Genomic DNA, 17,365 nt, shown 5'->3' with positions numbered 1-17,365 from the left:
CCACTCCGTGAGCAGATGCATTTCTTGCCTTGCAGTGTTCTAGGAGTCTTCTCACTGCCAGAAAGCCCATCAGCTAAGCTTGTCCTTAGCCATGGCCCTGAGCAGGGAACGGGGAAAGGTTTCTTGTGGCCTCTGTATTAAAAGAGGTTCAAAAACCAAACTGTATTGTGTGTTGCCTTAGGTTTCATATATGGGATGGGTGGTCTGCGTGTTGAGGCAGTAAAGAGTTAGATCCCCTAAGTCATGCTAAAATTAGGTGGCACAAATAGCCTATATGAATTCCCAAAATCCTACTTAAACACACACTGGATGTGTTGGGAGGCAGGAAAAGGAGGGGAAGGAGAGCTGTCAACTGTTTTCTCCAAATAATTCTGAATGCACATTTTGTAGGCTGAAAGCAAGACTGTATTCATGTACCTTCTTCCTTCCATTTATGTTTTTTTCCTTGAAGCTCAAATCCAACAGCAAAATAATGAAAACAAAATCAGAACTAGGATTTAAATAAACTTTGTGGGTAGAAAAAGTACTATTATTTCAAGTTGAGACTGAGGACTGGGATGCTGATGAAATCCTTTCATACATGTAGCCACTGCTAAATGAAATGTAGTTTGAAAGTCTTTATATGCTCTTAAAATAAATATCAATCTTGATAAAGCATAACTATGGTTGGTTTCTCAGCTCTGAAGAGTTCAGATCAGGCTACTTTACCAGTAGACACTGATGTTGTAACACTATTTTTTCTATGCCTTCTTTACTGCAGCATTCCTGCAGTATTAGTTCTGTGCTATTTCTAGTTTCATCATCAGAATGAAAAAAAAGACATGTCTCCTTCACATTGTCTGGGACTGAAAGCTTACCCAGATGAGAGAAACTGTTTACAAAGTGGCAGGGCTAGGTTTTTATTAAAAGCATCAGAATTATTTTGTGGTATAATGGCTTGCATTTTTCTGGTGACTCATTTGTATGATCTAAGGTAATTGGGTGTTTCCTACCCTTTCGATCATAGGTAGATAAAACTCCCTGCTGCTTTGCTTTTCTGTTTTTTCTATCCTTTCCTTCTGCTCCCAGCTCACCTAATGTTATTTTGGCCTGTGAGGGTATGGATGGAATACAGGGACATAACTGGGTATGCTGCAGTTGAAGAAAATGTTCATGGTTAAGCAATGTGATAGTTAGTGGTTTTAACCTGAGACAGCCTTTATAACTGACTTCGCCTGGTTTTGAGTGTGTTGCTTCTAACCCTCTGTGGAAGAGTACAGATTACCCCTTAACAGAGCGTATTCACTTTTTTCCATGCAAAGACAATCACAACACAGTAGTGCCATGCTGACATTCAGTCAAGCTATAAAACCTTTCTGTGGCAATGTTGACTTGGAGGGTTTGGACTACAAATGTACATTCTTGCTACAGTAAATTGCTAATATGCTAGTTAGAGCAACTTTTGTTTTTAACAGACTTTCTCTGTGTTTCAGGGTTGAGGAATTCCTTGGAGTGAATACTGACACTCACTCAGATGTGGTTTTCTTTATTACCCAGTAATACTGGAATGCCTATCTGTTCTCAGTGAGGTTTGTGGTTATTTTGCCTCACAGGTGTAGGATTTGGGGCTTGGGGTCTTTGTGATGGGTGGGGTTCTGGGAGCAGGGAAATAGTGAAAAGAGGCCTTCACTCAGCAGTGTGTGCCTCAGTGAGCTGGGGCAGCTCTGCCCCCAAACCAGCCCAGCTCTCGAGGGCTTCAAGACGCTCTCTGACAGTCCTGTGCAGAACATCATTATGTACCCAAGCTCCTGTTGTTTTCAGCTAAGACATCCCACAAGATCTGCTTCTTAACTTGGCTTGTTTGGGGTGTTCTGTAACCTGTGCTTCTGATTCTCTCTTCACTCTTATGCCTGTCCATGTGTATTCCCCCTTCCCTCCTCCCCAGTTCACTTGAGGACAGTCTTTCCAATCTCTCTAAGCCTCTATGTATTATCATCTGGTATTTTCACTGCCATCAATTTAATTTTTTTTTTCTCTACATCATCAAAAGGCATTACCTAAATTCTAACTCAGCAGTCTGCTGGAATTTGCTGCCTGAGGTATTGCCAGCTTGCTTTGGTTCCAGTCTGGATTCCTGTCCTGGAGAGTCTGCCTGTATCAGCAGTTCAAATTAATACATTCCCACTCTTTGATATAAATACCTACTTCATCTCAGCTGTTGTTGAATTCTTCCTACTTGTATACAAGCATGGTGTTGCAATATGCATATGTATGTCTTTATTTGTTATCTAGGATTGCAGGTGCCCTTCTCCACTATGTTAAAATTTTACAATGCCATGCTGTCTATCCCCCCTCTCACTACATTTGAGCTTCATGAGCAGTCAGTTCCTCCCCTTTTGGTGCAAGAACAAGGGAACAAGGTTTACTGCTTTGATGCATGTAGTTTCCATGTAATCACATTTACAAGGTGCTTGGTTGGGTAGCGTTGCTTTTCCACAAGAGCATTCTGTGTTTACCCACAGCCAAAACTCAAGGTGCATTTTCCTGTTGGTTCAACCCACATTTGTTGTGCTTTATGAAACTGTTTGTTTTGCCTGTGTGTAACTGTGCTGAAATGAACCCCTTGGATACAACAGACAGATCAGCTATCCTTGCTCTGGCAGTAAACTTAATCATAAACTCATAACCACTAATTTGTGCTGATTTTAAATAAGACTTTTGGCTTTTCTTTTTCTTCTTCTTCTTTTTTTTTTCCCTCCCATTTTCAGCTGCTTTCCCCATCTGGCACTGTAACATTTGTTGTTATGTTCCAGTTGGAAGCACTGTGGGTGGAATTGCACACCCAAGGGCTGGCTGAATAGCCCTTAGGCCACTGTGAACGTTTCTCTTTCCACTGTCAACTCTACATGTTCAGCAACCTCAGTTTGGGATTCTTGGGTGAGGAAATTGTTGACTGGCTGACAGTTTTACAGCACCTCCTTCTTCCCAAAGCTCCCTGCTTCTCTGAATTCAGCATTTCAGTAGCAACTTGATGTTCATGTAACTGCACACCAGTGAAGAGTTGTTATTCTGAGATTGCTTTGCTACACTCTCCATTTAATTCTCTTCATTCTAGGCAGGCTATTGTTACTTTTATAAATATCAACCCCTTCTTCCCCACTATGAAGGGATTCCTGGACTCCATTATTCCTATGAGAATCTGTCTAATATTACTGAGTATGAAATTTAAAATGTTTTCATTTATTAATTACCCAGTCTTACAGCATCTTTTTTTTAAAGATGCTGGTGGAAATACATAACCCAAAGTCATATAAGTTGTTCCACTGTGACATGTGAGCCCGGGGAGCCTGATGGGCGTGTGCTCTGTGTGTGTGCCCTGGGTCTGGAGCACCTCTCTGTGGCACAGACAGACACTGGCAAGTGTGACAGGAGCTTTTGAGGGTGAGACTGTGCACAGCCCTCATGGCCACTCTGACTGCCCCTCTGGACTGCTGCAGCTTCTCAGCCCCATCCATGGCCAGTGCCCTACTGGTGCTGGGACAGTCTCCACCACTCAATCCTCAGCCCCCTTAGTAAAAGGGATTTTAAAAGGTGTTTTGCTGGGGTCAGGACTGGCATAGACACTGCACAGGAACCTTTTGCTACTCACCTCTCAAGTCCTGGCTACTGATAAAGACTTGGCCCATAACATCAAGTAATATATGCAGCCTGGTAGGGTTATGGAACGTGTGATGAGAGTAACAAAATATCAGCATTAGCTGAAGAGTGGACATTATGTAGCAAATCAACTTTTTTTAAAAGCCCTATTTTAAAGGAAATCTAATTTTAAAAGCCTTAGAAACCTTACAAACCATATAGTTTATGCCAAGAGAACTGTTTCCAATGTGAGAGTGTTTTCCAATATTTTTTTCTTGGGACATCAACTGCTCCTTAAAAATAATGCCCTAACTTTAATTTGTTCATTTGCGGAGGAAGGTAGAAGGCCTACAGCTTGTGTCAGTGAATAGAAACTATAATTTTTATGCAGTCTAGAAGGTATTTGGGATTCTTCTTAGTCATTGTACCATTTATTGTTTTTCCCCCTCTGGCTTTCTTTCCCATTCAAAGCTTTCCATTAATATGAAAAAATACTAGCTGAGAAAATCCAGTATCACTCTAAACTCATTATTTCAGAGATTGTTTTTTTTATCCACTGTCATCCAAACAAGAATGAACAGAAGAGGAGAAGTCAGGGGAAATTATCCATGCCCTGGATGCCACAGGCATTGTGTGAATTGTCCCTGTCCCTCGGGAGGAAGAGTTTATATGCCCACAGAGGGAGCATGTCCCATGGTTTTTGGGAAAAATCAGCAAATCTGTGGGAACTCCCAGGAAAGTTCTTCCTGTTTTGCTTTGCTCTTAGAGCCCTGCTGCTTTCCGTAGCCCAGCTCTGGCCCATGCTGCTGTTTCTCTCCAGAGGCACACAGGTGCTGCCAGCCTCCATCCCAGATACAGTCTCTAGAGAAAAGAAGGTTGTTTGCTGCATTAAATGGCTGCTCTCCCCACTGCCTGCCCAGAGAACTTCACCTGAAGCTTGTTTGCACAGAAGGGGAACAGGTTAAGGGCGCACTACTGACCCTGCTCCAGCTCTGGTCCAAGCCCCTGGCTCGGTCTTGCCTTGCTTTCCACCGTGCTGCTGTGCTGCAGGATGAGAGTGGCTCTTTAGCCTGGCACTAACAATGCACCCTGCATGTCACCTCTGTCCTAACTGCATTTGCACAGCTATTTGCAAAGCTGCATTTCCAAACCTCATTTTCTTTACTTCTTGAATCAATTTCCAAGCTCTTCATTAATTCATTCTGCTTCCTGGAATGGAAACTCCACTGTCTGCTGACACTTTTGCTCTAAATGTCAGTGATGTTGAGCTTTGGCATGGATTGTGCATAAATTTTCTTCTGATGGGAAAAAACACGTGCTAATGAGCACCCAGTTATCCTGAACATTTTGAAGACAAAAATACAGCTGGAGGCAGTTCTGGCACCGTAGTTCTTCACCATTTTTGCGTTTTAGTTGAGAACATTTTATTACAGTGTTTTGTCATATGAAAGTATTCAGGTGTATCTATGACTAGTTTGTTCTGGCTCATGTTTTTTCCTGTTAATCATGTTAGGCTTTCTCAAAGCTTGTAGAGGGTTTTCTCTGATCTGTCTGCACAGACCTGGATGGGATTTTTTTTCTTTAAATCATTAAGCTCCCCCTGCCCACAGGATTGGGACTGAAACTGCACACACAATCAATTTCAGTGCTATCTCTGACATTTTCCAAATTTATCAACTTCTAGATGCTTTACTTTTCATATTATCATTAGGTTGAAGAAGCTTCCATGTTATTTTTAAAAAGATGGTCACTGTACTTCTGTTTGCATTCAGAATAAGCCATTGTAGTAAAACCATTCCAAGCTATGTTGTTGATTCTTTTTTTCTGAAGATCCATATAAATGGAAATTTACATGCTGAATTCTCTCCTACCTATGTGGAAAATTATTTTTCATTAGCTACTTACCTCTCTAACATCTTTTGTCCTGAAAACCCTTGAAAAACAGTCCTCAAGTTCTAGCTGTTCCTGACATACTGTCTTCTGCCACAATTCTCTTCTTTTGAGCTGTAGTGCTTTTTCCTTTTAAGGTTTTCTTTTGTAAAATCTCTTAACCGACTAAGTGCATCTTGTCTACAACATGTCTGTAACTAGTCATTGTTTTAAGAGAGATCCAGTTGTGTGTGTATATGTAAATATCTATATATATATGCCTCGTGGTCCAGATTACTGTAGAAATCTTGGTATTACATACCATGTCAATTACTTATTAAATAAGGTATTGGCATCATATTGCAAACTTCAGGAAAACAAAATGTGTCAGCTGGTCCTCTCCATGCTTTAAAAGCAGTTCACCTAGCCTCCATTGAGACATTACTGTGAGATCCACAATGCACAATTAGTTGTGAACTGTACATCTTTTTAGCATTCCTGGGTGGACTGTTAATGAGGGAATAAATAGCACAATTTTAATTGGTCCCATACACTGGTTAAAATGGGTTATTAAGCAAGGGACACAAAGCTATTCTGTCTCCTTCAGCAGAGGGACATCTGGGTGCAACATCTTTTCTTCCAGATAGATGAGTGTGATCCATCCAGAGATACCCGGGGATGTAATGTGTTCTATATCCCTGTTTACTTGAAAGGAATCAAACTGGCTAAAAATACAGTGATGTTTACCCATGGAGAGAAATTAATATTCTGGGGTGCAATCTATTTAACTAAAGATAGATATTTACTCTGGAATGAGATAACTATCCAGGGTACATAAAGAGAAATACTTATTTTCATTGGCATTGCCCTTTATGACCAGGCTAGGCATTTAACAGGCAATTTGTCATTGCAGGGCTGTAATATCAGTTCTGTCATCCTTACTAGTCTCAGTTCTTCAGTGAGACTATTTACATGTTAAAGTATTACTCAGAATGACTAATGGGGCCAGCACTGAGGTTATGTTGCAAGTAGACAGGAAAGACGTTTCCATTAGCTCTAAACCTTATCTCACAAAAATCACTGGAGACTGGCACTTCCCAGAGGTTCTGCTTTCTCTTGATTATCATCCCTTCTTCCACTAATTGATTCCAAGCAGTTCAGGTTCTGTTACTTAGTGGAAGAGAATTTGTCTCTTTCAGAGATTTATTCATGAAGTAACAAGAAAGTCTGTGCTTAGGTATCGGAATTTTTGTGCAGAGTGCAAGCAGATTACTGGGGAATTGAGGAAGTTAATGCTGTGGAACATGGGAGAATGTAACTGAAGATAGGGCAGTGCTGGAGGGGCTTATGTATGGGACACAGAAGGATGAGGAGAGGGGAGAATTAGGATCAGGATACTTCAAAAACAAGGAAGTGGATATACCATCTAATGAGGATAAACTCAGCCAAAATCTCTAATGGCCCACTTACTTGAGCTGGACACCCTGTTCTGATTTTAAATGTTTGTGATGGCTAAACTTATATAATACTTTCCTGTGAAACAAGAAAAGAAGGAACATGGTTTCAGTTAAGTTCTGTTTGGATTAGCATGACAATTCTACCCTCAGATGAAAGAAAATCGGATTATTTTACTGTGTTATGCCCCATTCTGTGCTCCATTTGGTACCTCTGCCACTCAGTTCTGCACTACAGGGGCACCACTGGGTCATTCCTCTAAACAACTGGCATTTGAGCCTGACTCAACTCCCCAGACTGACAAACAGAAGAAACTGATCAGGACATGAAAAAGAAACCACAGAAATGTGTCTTGTGGGTCTTGTCCCATAGCTGTGAGTTGTCTAGGCTAGGTTTTGTTCTAATGCAAGCATGAAGATAGAAACTATAGAAAGTCAGTAGAAGCAAATAATTTAAATTAATGTACTCACAGATGTAGAAGCATTCAGATACATTGATTTCTAGTTTAAAAATATTCTTCTCCAAAACATGGATTTTGTTATCAATATAGGAATATTTCTGCATCCCTTTATAAATCTTACTGTACAATTCCTTAAGGACATATGAATAATCATCAAATCTGTGTATATTGTCTGTGCAAAGGCACAGATCAGCTAAGAATTGGCTTATATCACTTGCATTTATTTTAATAAATTATTCCATTCCAATAGCCTTAATAATAATATATTACTATGCTGTTTAGCCTTCCAGTCTAGTGACTCAAATTATATTTTTACAGCATCTTACCTCATTCTCATTTCTTAACACTTTACCACTGACTCATTGACTACTAAACTTTCTTAGTATGTATTAGGTATACCTAAACCAGCATTTTGAAGTTAGCACAGTTTTGCATTCTCCATGGAGCATTAGGGAAAGTGATGAGCTTTTCTCAAGTACCAGCTAATGCTGAAGAATTCCAGATTTGCCTCCTTTCCATCTTCAAAACCCTGTGTGCAGTGATGTTGAACTCAGTATTAAAAAAGAAATAGACCTCTGTTGGCTTTTTGCTAGCATTTTGCTCTTCACATGATACTCCTTGATTCATGAATTGTGCAGCCACAAGGAACCCTCACAATCCCATCTTGCCTGAAGCATAAACCTACCCTGATTTAATTTCTGTTTGAACTTTGAGTCTTTTGAGGGAGAAGGAGTCTTAACCCTCTATAACAGAGAGTTCACCACTGAAGAAGCTACTCCAGCTGTTTCCATCTTATTTCTAAAATATGTGCCTATTTCTAAGTTAGAATTTTCCTAATTCCTTCTCACAGCCACTGGATCTTTTTGTACCCTTGTCTGCTGTCTTGAAGAATCTACTCCCAAAATTAGGTTTCCTTCAGAGGAACTGTAGACTGTGATCAAGTGACTCCAGTAGCTTAATTGTGCTGAACACCCAGGAAGGCATATTTTGACTGTAGAAGAGTGCAATTACTCTTCCAAAGATTAATTTCATTGCAGAATCATAAAGCATGGTCTGCTCATATTAAGTGCAGTATTCATTTATCCTTATTCTGTTGCCCAGCCTTTTCCCAGGAGGGGAAGGAGAAGCCCTCTCCTTTGATAGTTTGCGTCATTCAGGCTCCCTTATTTATGCTGCAGGTGACTCATGTCTGTCAGGCATTTTAGATACCTCCTACCAGCTCACTCAAGGGAAGCTTGCCTTGATCTACATCAAAGTTCAGCTGCCTAAAGCCAGAGAGGTACCTACCCAAATTTTGGTGACAGTGCCATACAGGGTGTTGAAACCTATGAGTTTGAGATTCCTCAAATGTTGCTTTGTGGTAAGGCTAAACAGAAAATTAGCTGAACTCAGTGAGGGTACTTGTAATTACCAGCTTCATGGAAGAATGTTAGCTCACTCTCCAGACAGGCACATGGTTCTAGTGATGGATTGAGGACTCACAGTGCTATTTTTTTAAGCAGGCAAAGCCTCCATTGAAATTTCATCACTGAGATACCTCATCAGTGCTGTAATGTGCAGGAAAGGTTTGCTCGCACAAGGAACACCTGATTAGGTACCAAATGAGTTCTGTTCCTTTGCCACCAGAAGCTGTTTGAAGTGACAGTGGGAATTCAACAGAGAATGGCAAAGCCAGTCTGTAATTTATAAGAGCCCTGTGGCCCCCCTGGGCTCTGGCTGTGCGCAGCACTGAGGCAGGGGCTGCTGGTGAAGGGACAGAGTCCTTTCCTGCCAGGCACTGCTGGGCCCTGTCAGTCACAGCTCACCAGGGAGGGCAGGGGACAGGAAAACCACGGCACAGCCCCTGCCCAAGGAGTGATGGGAACAGGCGCCAGGTGGCTGTAGAGCATCCAGCCATGCCAGCTCTGTACCTGCTGTGTGCATTTGGCAGCACTCACCTGTCCTGGGAAAGCCACCCCACAAACCATTGCTGAGAAATGCTTGCAGGATGGTTAATAAGCTGTGGAATGAAGTTAGGTGGAATTTACTCCACCTTCATTATGTTAAGGAGATAAGGCAATAAATACTTTGTACCTTTTCCCATCAGGAGCACTTCACACTCCTACAGGAGTTCTTCTGTAGTAGAAATTAAGAACTTGTTTAAATATGAGCTGTGAATGTTGTCTGTTTGTTTTTGCTTTTTTTTTTCTTTTCATAGATGTAGGATCTACTCCTACATCTATGGGATTAAAATTTGTGGAAAACACACTGAACTCTCCTTCTTAGCTCTGCCTCTTCTCTTCAATGCTTAGATCCCTATGTGAAGATCCATCTGATGCAGAATGGTAAGAGGCTGAAGAAGAAAAAGACTACAATTAAAAAGAACACTCTGAATCCCTACTACAACGAGTCTTTCAGCTTTGAAGTACCATTCGAGCAAATTCAGGTAATGTCAAACAGGGTTCTGTCTTTCCTCTGCATTCCATTTCTCAGCCCTCATAAATATTTAACAGGAATCTTTTTAATTATCACATGTGCATGCCTTCATTAGCACCTAGGTGCCAGCCCTGTGCTACATTAGAAGAGTGTGACTGCTTCAAGAGGGAAATTATAAAATGTGAAGTACTTAGGAAGCTTTGATTCATCAGTGAGAAATGGATAACTGACATTTTCTGGTAACAGAAATGGATTTGGGGGGAAAAATCCACAGGGAGGTAGTGAAGGAATGTGCTAGCAAAAAGGTGTAGGGATAAAAGAAAAGCCATATATAACATTTTTCCCTAATTTATTTAATATAATACATTGGCATTATCAGATAAATTTGTGTTCCTTATGCATCTATTTGCCCTGTTTTTTGAAAGCACTGCAGCAGCCCTTTAAAGTAAAACACTTAATTCATACCCAGCTTTTTTCAAGAATTATTCACTACACTTTGAAAACTTTCAGTGATTCCTATGTCCCTTGGAAAAAGGCATTTGAGAATCTCAGGGGCCAGTACTGCAGTCCCTGTTCTCTCAGTGCCTCAGGAGAGCTCCAGCAGTTGTCTAGCTGCTACTCCCAGAGCTCAGCACCTAAAATTAAGGGTCTCAGAAGTCAGCACAGTGAGATGGGAGTCACCTACAGTAGCAATGGGAAATACCAGGACAAAGCATTGTGTAATCTTTTTCAGGGACTCAGTTGCCTATCTTTGAGCTACTGGGAGGCAAACCATCTCTCATGAGAGAGAATTAACTTTTTTTGATGTTAACTGTCTTTTATCTCAAGAGAGAAGTGTTTTTTTAACCATCTCAGGAGGCACGTGGGAAAAGAGCTACAGGCTGGCTTCCCACCTGGCCACAGAGCCCCAGCACTGTGGAGATGTTAGGCAATAAAACAGCTTTTCTGGGTGGAGCTGAGTGGGGAAAGGGTCCTGTCAGGGGCCTCCCAATTTGAATGACCGTAATTTAAAGCATCTGGGAATACATCCTTCTGTGGATTGTAAGAGAGGTTATTGTATAAATTAGGTTCCATGCTTTTAAACTTGTAGTTTAAAAGTTTTAATGTGTTTAAATTGCTTGGACAGAACTTGGAGCCCCCTCTTCATTAGATGAGAGCATGGTTTCGGTTTTCACATTGTGTTTCTTGGATTTTGATAGCAGCTGAGCTGGAGAGAAGCCCAGGAGCCAAGGCCTACCTTTCAAGTATCTTGGATTTTATTGACTTGGTACTAACAAAAATAATAAAACTAGACAAGGTGAAGCATGGGCACAGTGACTTGGATGCATAACTAGTCCGTTTAGAATTTCTTCATGTACTACTGCATGTATAGGTGTCTATGGATTATAGGAATTAAAAAGTGGGAAATCCAGTCGGTGCTAATTTCTCTTGATTTTATTGAAAGCTGGTCTGTGTGCTTGTGAAAGATTTCACAACAAGGATCAAAGAGGCAAAAAGAGGTGAATCAAATCAAGTGGCAGTTTAGGCAGTGAGTATCTTGATTTCCAAATAGGGATAGGATTGAAGAGCTGGAATGGTTACCTCCGACTTACCCTGTCAAAACTTTGGCATGGTAGGGCGCATTTTTTGTACTTGACCATTTTGCCTTCTAATTCAAAGTCAAAGTCATTTTTTGAGGTGCATGTAGTTTATTTTAAAAGTACTGTGGTTTAGAGGTTTAAATTTTTGTCTTCCTTTTTTTTTTTTTAATAAGTTTATTAGAATTACCTTTTAGCTATCTACTTGACCATATAGCCCCAATTTTAAATCTGCAATTATGGACTTGGGTCATTTGACAATGTATTTTGAGTTAGTTATAAAAGACTACATTTAGACTACTTCATGATGGATATTGAAGTGATTTCAGCATTAGAAAAACTCATTTAAAATGTTATTTAGACTTACCATGGTAGGAATCACTGTGACCTGTGCTATTCATATAAAGTCATTAAGCAAACTTTCACTGTTTAAAAATAATGGTTATACAAGTTTTTTGATTGTTGGAGAATGAAGAGAGGTGATGGAGGGAAAGCAGGTCAATGGCAATACATCTGTGTAATTTTAAAGGAGACAAACATTAACATTTCTAACAATTTTACAGTGACTGTGGGTTATGGCTCTTAGGAGAAAGAAAGTGATATGTTCAAGGGTAATGGGAGAACACCACAGGGAAGTCAAATCCTCCTGCTGCTGGCAGATCAGGCTCGTGTTTTGCCACATGCAGAGCAGACTGCCTCTGCAGGCAGCGGTGTCTCCGGGCCCTCTCAGTCCAAAGGGCTTAATCACACCGTGGAAACTGCTAATCCAAGTGTTTATTAGGAGAGGCAGTTCTTTCTACTGGCACCTCTTGGGTTTTGCCATGCAGCTGCTCCTTTAATATGTGGTACAAAGGCAAAGGGATGCTCGCATTTCTCTGTAGGTTTAGTGCAGAGATCATGAGGGGAGAATCATCTCCAAGTTAATTATCTGAGCTGGCTGTTCTTTACATCTTTGTAGAGCAAGGAAAAGGGTCCTTCATTTACAGTGCTCATTTTTATTCTTATGATTAACATTAAAAAAAAAAACCCAGTAATAACTATCCCCAAGCTTCTAGGTAGAGCAGGCAAGCTTTTTTCTGTAGTGCAAAAAAATAGCCTCATGCTTACATTTTATATCTGTGAATGTACCATGAATCTAAAACATAAGTGTTCATTTGGGGAGGTACCATTAGAAGTGAGTGTATTGCAAACAGCAACACTGAAATGTAATTCTGGCAGCTAGAAATACTTGCTTCAGAATATTGCCTTTTATCGTGAGTGCTCTGGGGAGGGAAAATCTTGAGTTTAATGTAAACTTTTGTCATCAGCAACTATATAAATACTTAAGTGCCTGCTGGAATCATCTCTTTCTCTGGCTCAGTGAGCTGTTACAATCCTGTAAGGAAAAGGACTTTATAAAATAAACCTCATGACCCTGGTCTTGCTACTTCTAAAAGATAATCCTATTACAAGCCCTGAAATTAATCATTCTAGTAAGAGATCTGCATTGTAGATACATTCAAAGCTTTAAATTTAAAATCCTAATTCTAGAGAATAGAGGATTTTTCTGGAAATATGTTTCAGGTCATTCTTCCTTCTATTCAGGAAGCTGACACTGTAATCAGGAAAAGAACTGTATGCTCATCATTAAAAATAAACCCCTATAAGGAGAAGTGTTTACAGTTTTGTAAAATAAGAAGGAAAGTCTCAAGTGGTGTTGCAGGAGAACACCACTCCACTGAAGGAAAAGCTGTTTATGCTCTTCTGACAATTATTAAAGACCTGAAAGAAAGGAATTGTGTGCATCTGCACACAACTCCAAACATAAATGCCTGGCTCAAACACCTCCCAGTGTTCCCCAGCCCAAATGGATGGAAAATTGTCTTTGAGCTGTGACAGATGGGCTCACACAGACCATGTGGGACCTGTTTAACCCTGTTTGCCAGGGGTCACCATTCCTACAGAAGTGGCACTCCAGCATCAGCTCAGTCGTAGGCTGTGCCAGTGTCAGAGCCCTGAGACACCAGGGGTTTATACATCCATTCCAGCTCCCTCAAGCAGCCAGCCTGTTTCCTAGGTTTCTCTGTAAATACACAGAATATACACAGTGTACACACATGCTTGTACATGTGCACAAGTGCACACACATGTGCATAGAGATTAGAACACACCTCTGTGTGTGTGTGTGTGTGTGTGTGTGTGTGTGTGTAGTAACCATAAGGGCTGTCTTCTGAATTTTTCTGGAAATACCTGACTAGCCTACTGGATGGATGGGTAAGAGTTGCTAAGAAGTAGAATAGCAGCTAACAGAATGGAGTACAGCATTGAAAACATAAAGCCATTTCTGAACTTTAGTTGTTAACTTATTTACTTAAAAAATAAGGGTCTGTAAAATTGCACAACTTTTGAATTAACTCACCTGTAAATTGTTAATCTGTTAAAGGATAAACAATCAGCCTCAATTTCCATATGAAGCTATTCAATGCAAAGGGACAAATTTCAAGCTAACAAGGAGGTGGTAAACCTGATTTTATTTGGAAGGCTCACAGGAAGCAAAACCAAATTTCGAATTTTCCCCTCATAGGGGAATCTACTCCAGCTGTCACACACTTCCCCCTTCACGACTCCTCCATGGCTGGCTGTCCCCACATTCATCCCTGCCAACCTTCCCTTACAGTCATACTCACTGCTCTTCCTGGGTCTCGTTACAGAAAGTGCAAATTGTTGTGACTGTTTTGGACTATGACAAGATTGGCAAGAACGATGCCATCGGGAAGGTGTTTGTGGGCTACAACAGCACCGGCGCGGAGCTGCGGCACTGGTCGGACATGCTGGCCAACCCGCGGCGGCCCATCGCGCAGTGGCACACCCTGCAGCCTGAGGAGGAGGTCGATGCCATGCTGGCAGTCAAGAAGTAAATTAAATTAAGTTAAATTAAATTAAATTAAATTATGAAGAAGAAAAAGAAAAAGACGAAGAAGCCTTTCTGCATTTGCCCACATAGTGCTCTTTAGCCAGTATCTGTAAATACCTCAGTAATATGGGTCCTTTCATTTCCAGCCATGTGTTCCCGACACAGATCAGTTGTACTTTAAAATTCCCATTTTAATTTGCACAAATTTAAATGTAGAGAGCCTTTCAAAGGCGCTTCATTTCACCACTGCCCACACCAGATCTACTCTTCTTTTAAGCAATATGATGTGTAGATAGAGCATGACAGAAATTATTTATTGTATCACACAGTTGTATATATACATCAGTATGCTGAGAATTTATTTCTAGTTTGTGTATTTGTATGTTGTAAGCGTTTCCTAATCTGTGTATATCTAGATGTTTTTAATAAGATGTTCTATTTTAAATTATGTAAATTGACTGAGATATAGGAGAGCTGATACTATATTATAGGGTAACTATTGTATCGTCTGCATTCCAGAAAAAAAAATCCAACTTGTAAGGCACTAGTAGTGTTACACTGACATCTTAAAGGACAACTTAAATCTGAGCTTTCAACTGGACCATCCTAATAGCACACTTCACATCCACAGTGAATCTTGGAGGGGCAAATCCAATTGGGTAGACTTCTTTCACAGGCAACTTAGCATGATCTGAGCAGTTCCATGGCTGACCTCATGGAGATGTAGCCAGAAGCCAGGATATAATTTTTTTGTATATATTCCAAAGCAAACACATAACAGACTGAAATGGCTTTAGATTCAAAGTTGAGGAAGCAGTTCCACAGGAGACAGCAATTTCATCTAACATACGAAGACAGACCACTGCAGAAGTGCAGGGAGGGGGAAGAGGGAAATGCAGCAGTAGTAAAATGCTGCCATGAAAACAAGAGTAGCTCTCCATTATCACCTTTATACAAAATTTGCATACTGTGAATTCCATCCACAATTTCACATTATAATGAGTTTGCACATTAGACTTTGTAACAAAATATTTTATGATACTAACTCAGATTAGAAGGAATGCAGAATATTTTTTAGACACAGCCGTGTGAGTTTATTATACAAAATAGTTTCATGGTAAACAGACAGTATTGTAATCCCATCAGAAGATGACAAAATTTAGCCATAGTTCTAAATGCACTTCAAAGTAAGCCAAAAGAGAACAGCTAGTGACCTTTTATATACTATTTATACTTAAGTTTTAATTTGTCCTTTAAAAAAAAGTGAAAACAAAGAACAAGTTCTAGAAAACTGAAGCAACCTCTTCTGTATACTAGATGCTCGTTTCAGGAGGAGTTTTTAAATGTTTTAAATGTTATTATGTAGTAAATGGCACTATTATGAAGCTATTAGTCATTCCATAAGAGTCTTGAAAGACTGCTCTGTGTATCACTGTGACTGCCGTGTGTGCTTAGAAATGTAGTTTTCTCAGTGGATAGCAACCAATTTATTCCGTAGTGATATTGTACTAATACTGCCATTCCCTTCTACTGCACTGCCGAAGGAACGCATAGCACAAGCAGTTCCAGTTGTTACGGACCAATGTAGAACTGGAGAGCTATGCAGGGGACGAGGATGCTCTAGAGAATGGGTTGACCACGCAGCATTTTGTCGAGCCCTGTGCAATACTCTACGTTTCCAAGCGCCCTCGCCCCTGCTGCTTTCCCGTAGAGTCATCTGACAGCTCCCCAGCATGGCACCTCCTCTGTACCATCTCATCAAGGCATTCAGGGCATCACCTCTAGCTCATGCACCGTCCTGGGAGGCCCCTCGCTTATCTTTCCAAGCTGTGAATATATTTATAATGCTTTTGAAGAGTTCATTATTTTCAGCAATGCAAATTACCCTAGAAATGTGGAAATGCTATTGCTTTTGGAGGGAGGCATGAGAGTTAGCCAATAATGTTCTTATCAGTCTTCTGTGTCTAACAAAGATGAATGTAATCCGAGAACTGTGCGCTGCAAACTGAATTCCACAGCCCCTCTCAAGGCTATGCCTAGAGGTGTGACAGTCTCAGAGGTCTGTGCAGGGATGGCCAAGCATCCCTGTTTTTCAGTGCTTTGAGGGTAAAAGCGGCAGCAGAGTACTGGGAGAAGAATAAAAGCCTGCATCTCTCCCCACCTCCAAAAGTGAGAATAGCAAGATCCATTTTCTTTCTTTTTTACATGAAACATAGAAAAAACACAAGCGAGACATTTTCTGATAGAAACAGGCACATACATGCAAAGCATCAAGCTGGAATATTTTAAAATCTTATCCTTAAGGACCAAACCCCACCAAAGAGAAGAAATAGACAGTCAGCTTTCCAGCCTAAGAGCTTCATGGTCTCCAGCTTTCAGTTACTCATTCAGGATAGCTGCAGGTTCAAAGTGCCAGGACTGACTTACTGTGTTAAGGTGTTCTTAATGCTTTCTCTTCCTACACTGCCAGACTGAACATCACCCTAGAACTGGTTTGTAAGGTACAATGATTCTCAGAGACTGAACCTGCCATGTGACCAAGATGACATTTTTCATCCTCAAAGAAGCCACATGTACCTTTCTGACAAAGCTGTGTGAAGTATTAGAATCTGATGCTGTAGAAAGATCCTAGTTGCCTTTGTGTATATTTACTGCCTGCTTGAGTGTTTCTCTGTGTGGGTTTTCTCTGTATCTTGTAGAAATGTTTGGGGTGTTTTATCCTGCCATATCGCTCGTGGCCCGCGAGCTGACAACTTTAGCCGTATTTTACCTTCATTTTTGATGAGGTGGTTTATATTTTGTTTCACTTTGTGTAGTGACTCCCCACAGTAGAGTTTTCCAATTGTCGTTAAAATAACATACATATTACACAGATATTCAATAAAAATGTTTTATTTCCTGTTGATGTTCTGGCATTTCTCTTTTGATCTAAAATTTTGAAAAGACAGTTCACTCCAGGATTTTCACACAATCACATACTTTGAAGTGTCACAAGTGAAATAGCACAGCACATTTCGAGGGGCTGTGAAAAGCTGCTTTCATCAGTAAGACAGTCACAGCCAGCAGCGCTACAGTAGATGA

At 40.6% G+C, this 17,365-nt stretch overlaps 1 protein-coding gene across 7 annotated transcripts in view; it reads left to right on the top strand.

Moving 5' to 3' along the window:
* SYT1 (synaptotagmin 1) overlaps positions 1-17,187 on the top strand; it is a 336,909-nt gene extending 319,722 nt beyond the window's left edge. For all 7 annotated transcript variants that reach the window (XM_074539685.1, XM_074539687.1, XM_074539682.1 and 4 more), the window contains 2 exons: positions 9,691-9,824; positions 14,082-17,187. In XM_074539685.1, the coding sequence (XP_074395786.1) occupies positions 9,691-9,824; positions 14,082-14,288 (341 nt within the window). In that variant the 3' untranslated portion in view covers positions 14,289-17,187. The remainder of the gene's footprint in view (positions 1-9,690; positions 9,825-14,081) is intronic.
* Positions 17,188-17,365: the final 178 nt, after the last annotated feature.

This window comes from Zonotrichia albicollis, chromosome 4, assembly GCF_047830755.1.
Source record: "Zonotrichia albicollis isolate bZonAlb1 chromosome 4, bZonAlb1.hap1, whole genome shotgun sequence".
Classification (NCBI taxonomy): domain Eukaryota; kingdom Metazoa; phylum Chordata; class Aves; order Passeriformes; family Passerellidae; genus Zonotrichia; species Zonotrichia albicollis.
This window is presented reverse-complemented; position numbering and strand designations above follow the sequence as displayed.